The 13,168-nt window shown below is 40.0% G+C and overlaps 1 protein-coding gene across 1 annotated transcript; it reads left to right on the top strand.

The window, feature by feature from the left end:
- Positions 1 to 4,066: 4,066 nt before the first annotated feature.
- rpl23 (ribosomal protein L23) lies at positions 4,067 to 11,689 on the top strand. The gene is made up of 5 exons (XM_079642708.1): positions 4,067 to 4,139; positions 5,774 to 5,857; positions 9,297 to 9,425; positions 10,740 to 10,853; positions 11,561 to 11,689. The coding sequence occupies exons 1-5, from the start codon at positions 4,127 to 4,129 to the stop codon at positions 11,641 to 11,643; spliced, it is 423 nt and encodes a 140-aa protein (XP_079498834.1). The 5' UTR covers positions 4,067 to 4,126; the 3' UTR covers positions 11,644 to 11,689.
- Positions 11,690 to 13,168: the final 1,479 nt, after the last annotated feature.

Raw genomic sequence — 13,168 nt, 5'->3', positions numbered from 1 at the left:
CTACTGCATAACAGAACAGAACCAGGTTACGACATGCTTTTCTTCCCGCACTGATTACCTGATTCCGATCAGCTGTCTGGCCTCCGGCCGAGCCACTCCCTTCACTCCAGCAGCCAGCGCCCAAACCACACCCCGCTGCCACACCTCTCAATTCACATTCTCCTTGACCTAACAGCCGCATTTGAAACGATCTACCATTCCATCCTCATCAACTGCCTCCAGTCTTCCATTGGAATTACCGGTACTGCCCTCTCCTGGTTTAAATCCTATCTCTCTGACGGACATTAATTAATCTCCATTAACAACTCCAAATCCCCAACAGCCCCTGTCAATCATGGCGTCCCTCAGGGTTCTGCATTGGTCCCCTTCTGTTCATCATCTACATCCTCCCAATTGGACAAATCCTCCGTCAACACCAACTCCAGTTCCACTGTTATGCTGATGAAACACAGCTCTCTCAACAAAATCAACTTCTCCAACCACACACTCCCAGCTCAGCACCTGCCTCACTGACATTAACATTTCGATGCAAAACTATTTTCTAAAACTTAACTGTGACAAATTGGTACTTATAATCATTGGCCCAAACTCACTCAACCCAAGATTTTTCTCTTACCATCGATGGCTCCATTGTCAAGCCCTCCACTCACATCCGTAATTTTGGCATCATACTTGACCCCACCCTCACTTTCCTCCCTCACGTCAACCAGGTCACAAAAAACGCTTTCTTCCATTTAAAGAACATTAGACCCTCCCTCTCATCGACCGCTGCTGAAACTCTGATCCATGCCTTTATAACATCCCGACTGGATTACTGCAACAGCATACTTTTTGGATCACCTGCATTCATACTAAAAAAACTTCAATATGTCCAAAACTCAGCTGCCCGCTTGCTCACCTCCACCCGACGCTCCGACCACATCACCCCTATCCTCCATGACCTCCACTGGCTCCCCATCAAACATCGCATTGACTTTAAAATATTACTTACCTACCTCTGTGACCTCATCCAACGACACACCCCCACCCGTCGCCTCAGGCCTGCTGAAGCTGACCTAATGCAGCCCATCAGGACAAAGACCTGGGGTGACAGGGCCTTCGCAGCAGCCCCCGCCCTCCCCCCCCCCCCCCCCCCCCCCCCCCCACAGTCTGGAACTCCCTCCCCAGCCACGTCAGATCCGCCAACACTCTCACATCATTCAAACAATCCCTCAAAACTCATCTTTTCACTCTTGCCTTCAACTCCTAATCAACCAACCCCTTGCCCTTATTCCTCCTAGCTTAGCACCTTCTACTTTTGTTGTTATTTTGTTTTACTTGCTTGTAAGCGCTTTGAGCACCAGGAAAAGCGCTTTATAAATGGAATGTATTATTATTATTATTATTACTGTGGGTTGGGTTAGGGTTAGACTGTTAGATTTCTAAATGTGTGGTTTACGAGCAGGATTATGTTCTAAAACTAAAAAGAGCATCTAGTGTTTGTTGTAAAAGGATCAGGTGTTATCTCTTCTCTGTCAGCTGTACTGTTCTGTAGGCTAATACTTTAAGTGTGAATCTATATGCCTACTGACTGAATCTGCTTTATGGTTTTCACTTTCTTTGCTTCATTTGTTCTGTTTTTAATTCAGTAGGTGAACATATATGTTCATACAATAGTGTGTGTGAGCTTAACTGTGTGCGTTAAACTAAAACGGAGCATTTCTATTGTCAGCTCAGATCTTATTTCTGCTTTTTGAAACTGTAGTATGTGCTCATGTTTTTCAGTGTTGGAGTATAGGCTGTCTGAATATGCTTCATGAAAGACAGGTTTTGTATCAATAAAATAATTTTTGATCCTAAATATCTAGGTTTCTTCTTTTCTAAGGTCACATTGTTCTGTTGTCTTTTCACAATTAATTCAAAACATCTGATTGGTATTTTTTTAGAATTTAGAAACAGGTACTCAAGATGAGTGATTTAAAGGTCACAGGCGGAATTCAACTACATGCACCTGATGTGCACTCTGAACCCCAATGAGCTCTCTGTCAGGTGGACAGCACAAAGAGAGCTTCTCTCTACCACCTTTTGATGAGAGAAGAAAAGACAGTGTTTAATAATTCACACTCAATGTCCTTCCTCTGCACACAGTGCGACTGCAGTCTGAGTATTCACTTTGAGAAAAGGACAAGGCCGCACAGACGTAAACACTACCGGTCTGCATGGACACACACTCTCTGGGTCTTACTGTACCATCACAAACGTATTCTCATCCTTTAGAATACAGTATTGTCAACAGCAATGCTACCATTGAGGACTCTGAGCTTAATTCCTCTGCATTTTTTATTCTTGGGTTTTGGCAACATAGGGGCAATAACATTCACAGCTATAACAATAAGCTTGGTTTGTGTTTTTAGCTGGTGATTTCAGTATTTATAGACTTAAATTGGAATACTTCCAGGCCACATGAATAAATGAATGTATTACTTGAGCATGTAGTGTATTCCTGGTAGTATTTAGACATTTTTAGCTGTTACTCCCAACACAAAGCCTCTTTATATGATTGGTCTGTATACAATCTGCTTCTATTCCTGTACCCCGCATGAACTGTCACTGTTGCTTGTAATGAATATTTAAATTTCTTCACAATTTCACTGGTGCTTATTAATCTCCCAACTGTTGAGCCGTGCATTCATCTATCAAGAGTCAATTTGATTGGTAAACTAAAAACAAATATATCCGTCACTAATTCCAACTGGTCACACATGGTCTGCTTTCATTTATAAATTGTTCAGTGTTGCGTTCATTATCGAAATTGTTCATAATTTCTTCATCAATTATTATCTGTTTAGTAGCTTAGTTTTGTTGTTATTAGTTCAAAAGAAATTTCATTATAAAGAACGTAATCCTACAGATCATATTAGAAAAAAAACATACAGAAATAATTTTGTGAAGATGCCAATTGTATCCGAAATAAAAATAAATCTAAAAAAGAACAATTGTGATATAATTATAAATAATTTAGAAGTGTAATTGTTTTAATGTATGTACCTCTGAGTCTGTCTAGTATTTTCCAATATTCATTTTCCTGAAATTTCATAGAAATGAGAGTTAGCCCAAATGGTGACAGTAATTTGCTCCCATCTAGTGGTTACTTCATGGTCGCTGTAAGCTTTCTGACTATATTGAGACAATCACTCAAACAGAAAAAGAAAATAAGAATCACTGTATTTACTTATTTTGTAGACATTGGTCATTACTTTAAAATCGTATGTTAATAAAAAGGTTTTTATTTAATTATCTTTGATTTCCTATATTCATAATATTGTTTCTTTAAAAAAAAAAAGACTTTATATCTCATATATAGCATTCATAATAAATAAAAGCCTCTTATCAGCTAAATGTATCGAAACATACATAAGTCATATGTAGTAATATGTGAATGAAATAAGTTATATATTATGTTTCTGGATTAACATTACTGCTGGGTTTATTTTTTCCTTTTTATTAAGGTTGTGCTGATTTTAACTCATGTATTACTGTTTGATCCTTTAGCATTATAGATCTATTCCATAACATCCACCTATATCTTTTTGCACCACTGTCCTGTGAGACTTATATGTCTTAATAGTTAGTTAACTTTTTTTTACTTAACTTTGGCAATGTCTGATTAGTGGAACCCATTGAGAGTTCAAATTGAAGGCTATTTATATTGTTCATGTCATAATGTCTTTATCAGCAATGACAGAGAAGCATTTGATGGTAAATGAAATACTAGTTTAATTTTCACTCCAACATGAACATGGATACAAAAAAACCAGACAGATCACGGAGGTTGAAAATAAATTCCATTTTAAACATTAAAGGGGAGATCATGTTATTCAGACGCCAATTATTACACGGCTAATTTTATAAACCTATCCAAAAGGTTATTAATATATGTTGTGTATGCATGAGATTTCTGGCGATGCGTTTTTCAAATGAATTTTGATGTTTAAAAATCGTTTGATTATCTTTTCAAAGTAGGCTATTGCAATGTATTTTTTCAGTGCGCGCTACGTAAGCAACGTCACCGTGACCCGGATGTACTTTAGCTCAACTTTATATCCCACAATTCCTTTCTCCTTCGTCCTCTTTCCCTACAGCAGCCATGTCTAAGAGAGGTATGAAACCCACCTTGTAAAATCTACATTCATCTGGTGTTTTATACTCCCCGCCAGCTTTTAAAATGTTGTTTGTGTGTAAAAGAGTGTGCAAGACAACACATCTGCGAGATTAGTTTTTAATTTAGGCTAACGATTGAATAATTCTGAACTATAGCATTTTCGCTAGCTAGTTGGTGGGAGCCATGTTTTGCTATCAGCGCATGAAGCGAGTAAAGCTGGAGGAAGCACATGTGAATGTGCTGTTTTCTGTTGATTTCAGGAAGGTTTAATAGTTATAAACCTATTGTCCGAACATGTAATGAACGCTAACGTGATGTCCCGTGCAGTATATCGGCACAGTTAAGTGCAATTGGTCCTTGCTAGCTAAAGCTAGCTCTGTTAGCAAAGCAGCGCCGGACCAGTACATCATGTTACTGTTTCGCTCAAATCACATTAAGCGCTTTTTCATCTGTTGCAGCAAATTATTTTGTGCACAGGACGATAAATTGCTACTTTGCCGGTGGCTCGTGTCTAGTTTGACTCATACGTTTACGGGTTTTGCTTTGGTAGCTGGGAAGATAGCTGAGGCCTTATGACATACATGGTTCATATATTTGTGTAATGCCAACATTTTTGCTAATCGGCCTGTTTGACTGCTGAAATTATGACTTGTGTAGGATCCTGCGTGAAGTTACTTTAAGCTTGCCGACTGTCATAGCCCACATGTTGTAGTGTTTAGAAACCACTTGAAGTAGTTGGTGATATCCTCGCAGACAAACCATGCACCTTCACGTTTTCAGTTCCTTACTGGGCTGATTTTAAAAACACAATGTTCCCTAACTAATTATACGTGTATTCTGGAGATATATATGGGATTTGACATTGCAGCAATGTTAAAAAAAAAAAAAAAAGAAAGCTTATTAATTGTACAAGTAGTGGAATTACTGAACTTCGGAACTAGGTCTTGTAAGGAAGGGTTATCAGACTGTCAGAATAGGTGATCAGCATCATCTGTCAACTAAATAAAAATGTCCAGCGTCTGTAAACAGACAGTGAAGGTGATTTCGGAAGTAAAGTCGCTTGACTGAATAATTAATCTAGAGGTAGTACTTAAATGTGAACCTTCATATTCTAAGATTTCCATTTCCTGTGTGCTGTATACCAAAAATCCCTTTTATCATATGTTTTATTTGACTTAAAAGGTATTTCCATCTTTTTTATTCAAAGTTTTTGGACCAGAATCAGTTTTTATTCAACTATAATAGTTGCATACATAGTTTGGTGTTTTCTCAGAGGTGATACAGATGGATATTCCCCCTTCAGAAAGCAATTGCTTGGTCGTCTCAGTGGCTGGGTGAGTTGTCGTTGAAGGGAATACTAACCCTCATCACTGTAGGTGAGATGGCAGCCTCTGGCTGACTAATCTCAATCAGAGATGAGACAACTTCAACTGTTACCTCTAAGGTACTTATATATGGCTTGCATTGGAGCTCTAAGGCTGACTCTGACCTGCAGGTCTTTGATGCATGTTGTCTAGAGGTATTACTTACATTTGTAACTTCATATTCTAAGATTTCCATTGGCTGTGTATCACAAATCCCTTTATCTTACGTATTCTATCATTTAAATTGTGTGTTTCTGTCTTCTTTCAGGACGTGGTGGTTCTTCTGGAGCCAAGTTCCGCATCTCACTGGGTCTCCCGGTGGGAGCGGTCATCAACTGCGCTGACAACACAGGTACGCCTCTACTGAACTATTCAGGGTGTCCGCGGGGTCTTCAAAAGTATTAAAAGTTGATAAATCAATTTAGTGAAAATTAAGGCTATTAAAAAGTATTAAACGGCATTTTCCAAGGTATTAAGAAGGTTCACAGCAACGACAACATGAAACACCCTTTAATTTACTGAAACGACATGCCGGGAAACCCCCCAAGGCGGCCCCATGCATAGCACGCCGTAAAATGCTGCTTATTATTTTAAGTTTCGTTGCCTTGCTCCGCTCTGTGTGGGGGGGGGGACTAAATGACTACGGTAACTGGTCCCCCTTGATGTTTACAGTTACGCCAGTATGATGATTCTAGTAGTCCCTGCAACATATGTCTGCATTAAAAAAAATCGACTAATAATGAAGAAAATTAACACATTTGTTGCAATGGTAATTTATACACTAACTACATTACTACTTGTACTACAACATTTGAATCATCAGTTCTTCCTCATTTTCCTCAATTGTTCATTATTGGTTTATTAAAATAATGATATTTTGGTCATTGTTAAAAAATGTCTGCTATTATTATGAGTAGTATTATTAGTATAATGCGCTTTCTGTCTTCCTGTCATTATTAGGAGTTAGACATGTAATGGCTATGTATTAGATTAGATTAGAACCTTCATTCTCCTAAACTGCTGGGACATTTCCCTATAGCCAATACCTTTTATATTTTCTACTCTTCACTTGTCAGCATAGGTCGGCATTGATTTACAGAGCCGACAGAAGACCTTGTTTATATTGGCATCATATTGAGAGGTGCAGTGACGCGTCCTAAAACCAGGAAGTAAGCTGCTGGTTCCCTCGACAAAAAAGCAATGGGATTTCTCCATAGGGTTTTGGAAAATAGCTGGAAATAAGGTCTGTGGAAAACAAACCTGTTTGATAAATGCACGTTTTGTTCAGCCGGATAATCTCCACATGTCTACCCTACTTTTATAATTTTCGAATCATAAATCTAATCGATAGATTATAAAAGGGTTTTAGGACGCGTCACTGCACCACTAGAAAACAACTCCATCGATCAAGCTGGCTGAAACTTTCTCTCCCTCTTCTTCTCATGCTCCCTGTCACTCTCCTTTAACTCCTCCGGTGACTTTCTTTTATTTGAAGATAGTTTGTTGCCCGGCGCTCACGGGCAAACGGGAGCCTGCTCGCGCTGGCTCCCGTTTGCCTTTCACCCAATAACGACAACCGCCTCACGAAACGCTATGTTGTAGCGTTAATAAACGAAACAATTTAATAACATTGCTTGTCAAAGTACCTATACCACTGGACAATTTTATTTTTTTTAAGCAATATTTTTAGTGGCCCGAGCGGGCAAGTGGAAAGTACGTTATGCTGGCCCGGGGTGTCTAAATAGTGCTTCCGAGCCAGCGGGCCATTTATAATGTTGAGCCCTGCTCTCTGTCACTGTGCATGTGTGTAATGTTTGTGTGCAAGTTAGACGGGGCCTGCGTGTGTGCCTGTGTCTATGAGGGAGAAAGGAAAGCTCATTTTGGCCACGGCGGGAAATTGATTTGACAACATAATACTCGATGTTCACGATGTGGTCATTTACGACATCGCATGGAGTGCAATCCACGATGTATCGTGTAAACTCGATATATCGCCCAGCCCTATCCCAAGGTGGGTAGACCGGCATACGCAACGCTCTGGGGGTCCAACGGCTCAGTGTGTGCCCTATATGACCATTTTCTGATGGCGATAAAATAGCCCGCCTCCCTCTCCCCACGTCTCCTGCTGCTGCTGGGCTGTCAGAAGAGGGGGAGGAAAAGAGAGGCAGTCACCGTTTATTAAATATTATTATACAGAGAACAGAGTCGTTATCAATTTGTTTTAAAGCTCAATAAATAACAAAGAAGACCTCTGATCGGCACTCTTCTAATTTTGTACGGAAGATTTAAACTTTAACGGACATGTTGACCGGCGGAACATCTTATTTACGGAAATTGCCGCACGGTCCCCTCGTTCCTTGGAAGAGGCGGAGAGGTGGGTGTTTTTGATCTGCTGGTGGACTACCTGAGAGATATACAGCAGGAGAACACGCCGTCCACCGCGGAGAGTAAACAGAAGGGCAACCATGCTCCGGGGTCTTCTTCGCTGCTTTTGGTGTATATCGGGCGGCAGCAGCGCCACTTACAGGCCTGGCATATGTACTACATCGTTTCCAGCATTTCCAGCGGTCTAGTGTAAACGGACACGTTAATGAATCGAATGCGTGTGAACGCTTGCGTAAGCGTTTCACCGTATGCTTCCTCGTGGGGCCGGGGTCTAAGCCAAACTATAACCGGTCACAGAGATCTGCTATTTTAAAGTAAACTCAACACATATCGACCCTAAATGTAGTCTATATTAAGAACGAGAAAAGTCATAACATATATCCTTTTTTGTAAACATATGACAAATGTGTGAGGGTGATGATGTCAGAGCATCGTCCTATGTGCCAGGGCTTAGCCCCGGACAGCCCCAGCCCAATTTAACCCCTGGGTATTTGTGAAGGAGCTCCTATATGGCATTACCCCGCTGAAGCTCACCAAAGTTTAACATATTTCATAGTTCAAAGTTTTGTCAATTGTTTTGTTTATTGGTCAAATACTGGTTTCTAATGGTTTCTTAGGAGTTTTACTGGAATGAAAGAGCACAGAAGCAAAAAAAGCAGCATACTGCATTAAACCTGACCTTCACAAAGAGGTTGAAGTTCATGTGGAAAGGAGGCTTCAGTAGTCTGTCTGCACTCTGTTTAGTTTTGCTATCTTACAATTAATATAGTAAATGTGAGGTAAAGTGTGTTGCCAATGTAACCGGTTAGAACTCATAGTTGCGATGAGGTCTTAAAATGTATGGAAAGGGTCTTAAAAGGTATTACATTTGACTTCAGGATCCCTGCATATACCCTGCTATTATCATTGCTCCCATTTTCAAATGAGTTGGGGCAGATGTGAACTAAAGTCAGATGCAGATTACATATTGTGTTTGTTATATTGTAGTGGTCAGTGTTTACCCCAGAATTTGATTCTATTTGTGGGGGCACCGCACAAATAAATCAATGTATGGGAAACACAAGTTCAGAGCTGGTAAATTAGCAGGCACTTCACTTAAATGGGTGTTACTTATCATGGCACAATATTACTTTGGCCAATCTTTTAGTGCACTGCCCCTTCAAAAAGCACTTGCTTGGTCGGCTCAGTGGCTGGTTGTCTTGTCGTTGAAGGGAACACTAACCCTCATCACTGTGGGTGAGATGGCAGCCTCTGTGGCTGACTAATCTCAATCAGTGATGAGACAAACTGAGAAAATGCTCAATTCGTGTCATATTTTAAAATACTGTAATGTTCTTTTAGAAACTGTTCCCAGTTACTGTCTCCCATGCTTTGTCCGTCTTCACGTTTGTGTTCTCCCTCTCCAGGTGCTAAGAACCTGTACATCATCTCAGTGAAGGGCATCAAGGGTCGTCTGAACCGTCTGCCTGCTGCAGGAGTGGGTGACATGGTCATGGCCACAGTGAAGAAAGGAAAGCCAGAGCTCAGGAAGAAGGGTGAGTGGATCCACTGTCTGTGCAAGATACTTAAGTGTTGGTTAAAATGTTGAGGCTGTTCATTAACTCTTATAGGAACCAAACATATGTTGATGAGTGCTTGTGGGGACAGTGAATACCAATGCATAGGTTTAATGCACAGAAACCTGGAGCTTTCATCTAGCTGTACATAGCTTACACATTTTTCAGTCAGGTCTGCTACAAGACGGGTGTCTTAAGCATTGAAGTTAAGGGAATGCTTATGCCTAATAACTGAAACTTGGGGTACACACGGGCAAGTATAATTTTAAAGTGCAAAAGATTACTCATGCTGTTGTAAATGTGATTTATGCCAGCTAAGAGAAAGTAGCAGTTTTGTGTCATTGCTACATGCAGCAACACACTGCGGAGATAGCGGAGAGAACACGCTCCGAGGTGTGGTTAAACTTTACCCGTCTCGATGTGGACAATGCTCGTTGCCAAAAGTGCAATAAGAGTTTAGCATGTAAGAGCGGTAACACGAGCAATTTGTCTATAAACATTTAGCAAAAGTGCACCACATCCAGACGGAGGAATGCACCGGGTTCGACTGTCTTTCTAGTAGCTCTGTAGCCCATCCACGAGTAACGTTTCCACATCAGGTGTTATGTATGCTAGCAGCAACACACAGGCTTAACTCAGTTATACAAACATGGGTTAATGATTAGAGGTAACTGAGTTATTTATTTTGTTAAAGTTTCAGCTATTCTGTTTACAGTTCTATCATCAGATTATTTAATACGATTTGTTAAAACATTGTTTCTTTTTATGTGAAATATTATTTATCTAATTTAAATAAAAAGCAATGTTAATTTTGCTCCAAATGTGTTTAGTTAATTTAATAATATATATTTTTTTGAATCAAGTATTCATCTTGTCTTCATTGTTAGTTTCTACATGCCTAAAACAACCTCAAGCTAAATCTAAAAGTTGATGGCTAAATAAGAGCGTTTGAGAAATTGTGCAAGGCATACAGTAATAGTCGATTAATAGTTTCATTAATCGATAGATTAATCGATTATCAAATTAGTCATTTGTTGCAGCACAATTACTAACTAAAATTGTTGGACAACAGTATAGTCTAGAGCAGGGGTCGGCCACCATTGGCACTTCATATCAAAAAGGTTGCAGACCCCTGGTCTAGAGTCAATTAAAACAAATAATTTCTGAAGCTTATTCATCACTGATGCAGTGATCATGTTTGTAGGTTTTTTCAGAAAAGTGTAAATACAATTTGCAAAGATGTGTTTTTAACTTTGTGTTGACTTGAAGTAACCTAATTTCCTCTGTCCACAGTGCATCCTGCGGTGGTGATACGGCAGCGGAAGTCGTATCGGCGAAAAGATGGCGTGTTTCTCTACTTTGAAGACAATGCAGGCGTCATAGTAAACAACAAAGGAGAAATGAAGGGTGGGTTTGTTTGGATGTATAAGGACGAGAAGCTAAATATGCAGTAATTATAACAGCCTTAAGGCATTGCGGATAGTCTCATGTACGCTGACTGTATGACATAGCCCCTCAGGTTCTGTCCTGTCGGACAGTAAAATGTTTCTCATCGATTCTCTCCTCTAGCTGAGTACCGGCTGAAATGTTAATGTTTTAGTTTGAAGTTGTGTTTTTATTAAGATTTAATTTTTATTCAAAGTTATTGGACCAGAATCAGTTTTATTACACCAGAACATTTGCATACAGTTTGGTGTTTTCTCATAGAGGTGATGCAGATAGATATTCCCCCTTCTAAAACCACTTGCTTGGTCGGCTCAGTGGCTGGGTGAGTCTTCATAGAAGGGAATACTAACCCTCATCACTGTGGGTGAGATGGCAGCCTCTGTGGCTGACTAATCTCAATCAGTGATGAGACAACTTCAACCTGCCTGCTAAAACCAGGTCTCTGAAGTCTATGCCATATACGTGTGTTTATTACAGGAATTTAAAAAGTAGTCATTATTTGCTGTTACACCAAAGGTACTTAAGATATATGGCTCACATGGGAGCGTTAAGGCTAATTCTCACCCGCAGCCCATTGATTCTGTTCTAATTCGGCAGTCACTTGTCTCCATATATTTAATGAAGCATGTGGTGCTGGAATCAAACTAACTGTTCTCCTCTGTCTGCAGGTTCAGCCATCACAGGCCCGGTGGCAAAAGAGTGTGCTGACCTCTGGCCCAGGATCGCCTCCAACGCTGGCAGCATAGCCTGAGCTGACCCTACCCTGTTTGTTTTCAATAAAAGCTGTTGGTAATCCAGCCTCTTGTTTTAATTTACCCTTAGGTAGAGGAAACGCCATTAACCTGTTAAGCCCCATAGCCCCCGCAGGCTAGGTGCTTTTTTTTTACGAAACTTTGTCTCGGGGCTTAACATTTATGAAACTTAATGTTCCATACGAACCAGTTTTACTGAAACAAAACACAAGTCTCACAAGAAGCGTCTAAATGAGCCCTGAGTGGGAAAAATCCTATCGCACTTATCACAAAACTCAAGGCTTAAATACCCTTATTACTTATCGTATCTGCACAAACAAGATAATGATTAGCAAATTGAGATTCCACGGATTCCAGAAATCTAAAAGTCACTGAGCGATCCAAACTCGCGACAGGGGAAGCGAAAACCCCCTAAATCTCTAAAAAGGTCAAATGTCACTTGTTTTGCATCAATCTTGATACAGGGTACTTATGTTACAGTTTGGATTCCTCAAGCTTTTAGTCCCCGATCCCATCATTCAAGGGTGGTTTTCACTAAAAGTAAAAAAAATCTTGGACGGACACTGATTTACCTTTTTTATTTATTTACAATGTTCAATCTGAATTTACTTTAAAATTAAAAAAAACATCTATATTGATTCTGACTCTTCTACATCCAACTCACAAGTTTATCATTGCTTTGAGAAAAAAAATGATTAATTTACCCCTTTTTAGAACTGAAGTTATGGTCATTTGTCCTAGCAATGTCATTTTCGAGCCTGAGACCTGGAAAACAGGCTCGGGGCTTAACTGGTTCAGGGAATGTAGTAAAAACATTGAAAGATGGGCCACTGATAAAATGCTCTGTGGATGTGGTACTGTTGTGAGACTTAAATTCCAGTTAGTAATACATGCGTTGACAAATAATCTGCAACTAGGTCGCCTTGTCTATATTTGTAATGGTTAACTGCATCTTCCACATTTGTTAACAGGTTTGATATAGTATTCATTATTTAATATACAGACATCACTTACCCTGCTATGGTAATATGGCTTGATGTTATGTGAAAGGAAATCTGTTAATGTGCTGTAATTGTTATTTTGTGAAACTATCCTGTATGAATATAGTTCCAAATGCATTATTTACTACATTGCTTCTCTGACCAAAGTAATGCACCTCCTGGCATGTCACACGGCGGCGTGCGTTGAAGCTTCAACACTTCTGCCCATTCACTTTGAATGGGGTGACGTCACGCTTTGCTGAACTGCATTGTGGGAGCGTTGCTCGCTTCAAAAGTTGAGCAATGTTCAACTTTTGAAGCTTCGGCGGAAGCGTCAGCCAATCAAATCATATGCCAGTACAAGCTCTAGCCAATCAAACCGCGTGCTTGTGTGCGTCTATCGTTATTCCAACCCAGTTTAGATTTAACCACGCCCACTTCCGCAATACCCAAGAACGTAGTTTATTTAAGCTGATCACAAGTTGTCATAGATGATCCAGTCATCTCGATAAGCGTTCGGGCTGTGAATAAACGACTTGTGTTT

Source organism: Notothenia rossii (assembly GCF_949606895.1).
Source record: "Notothenia rossii genome assembly, chromosome: 8".
Classification (NCBI taxonomy): Eukaryota; Metazoa; Chordata; class Actinopteri; order Perciformes; family Nototheniidae; genus Notothenia; species Notothenia rossii.
Note: the sequence above shows the minus strand (reverse complement) of the source record. Positions and strands in the feature narration are given on the sequence as shown.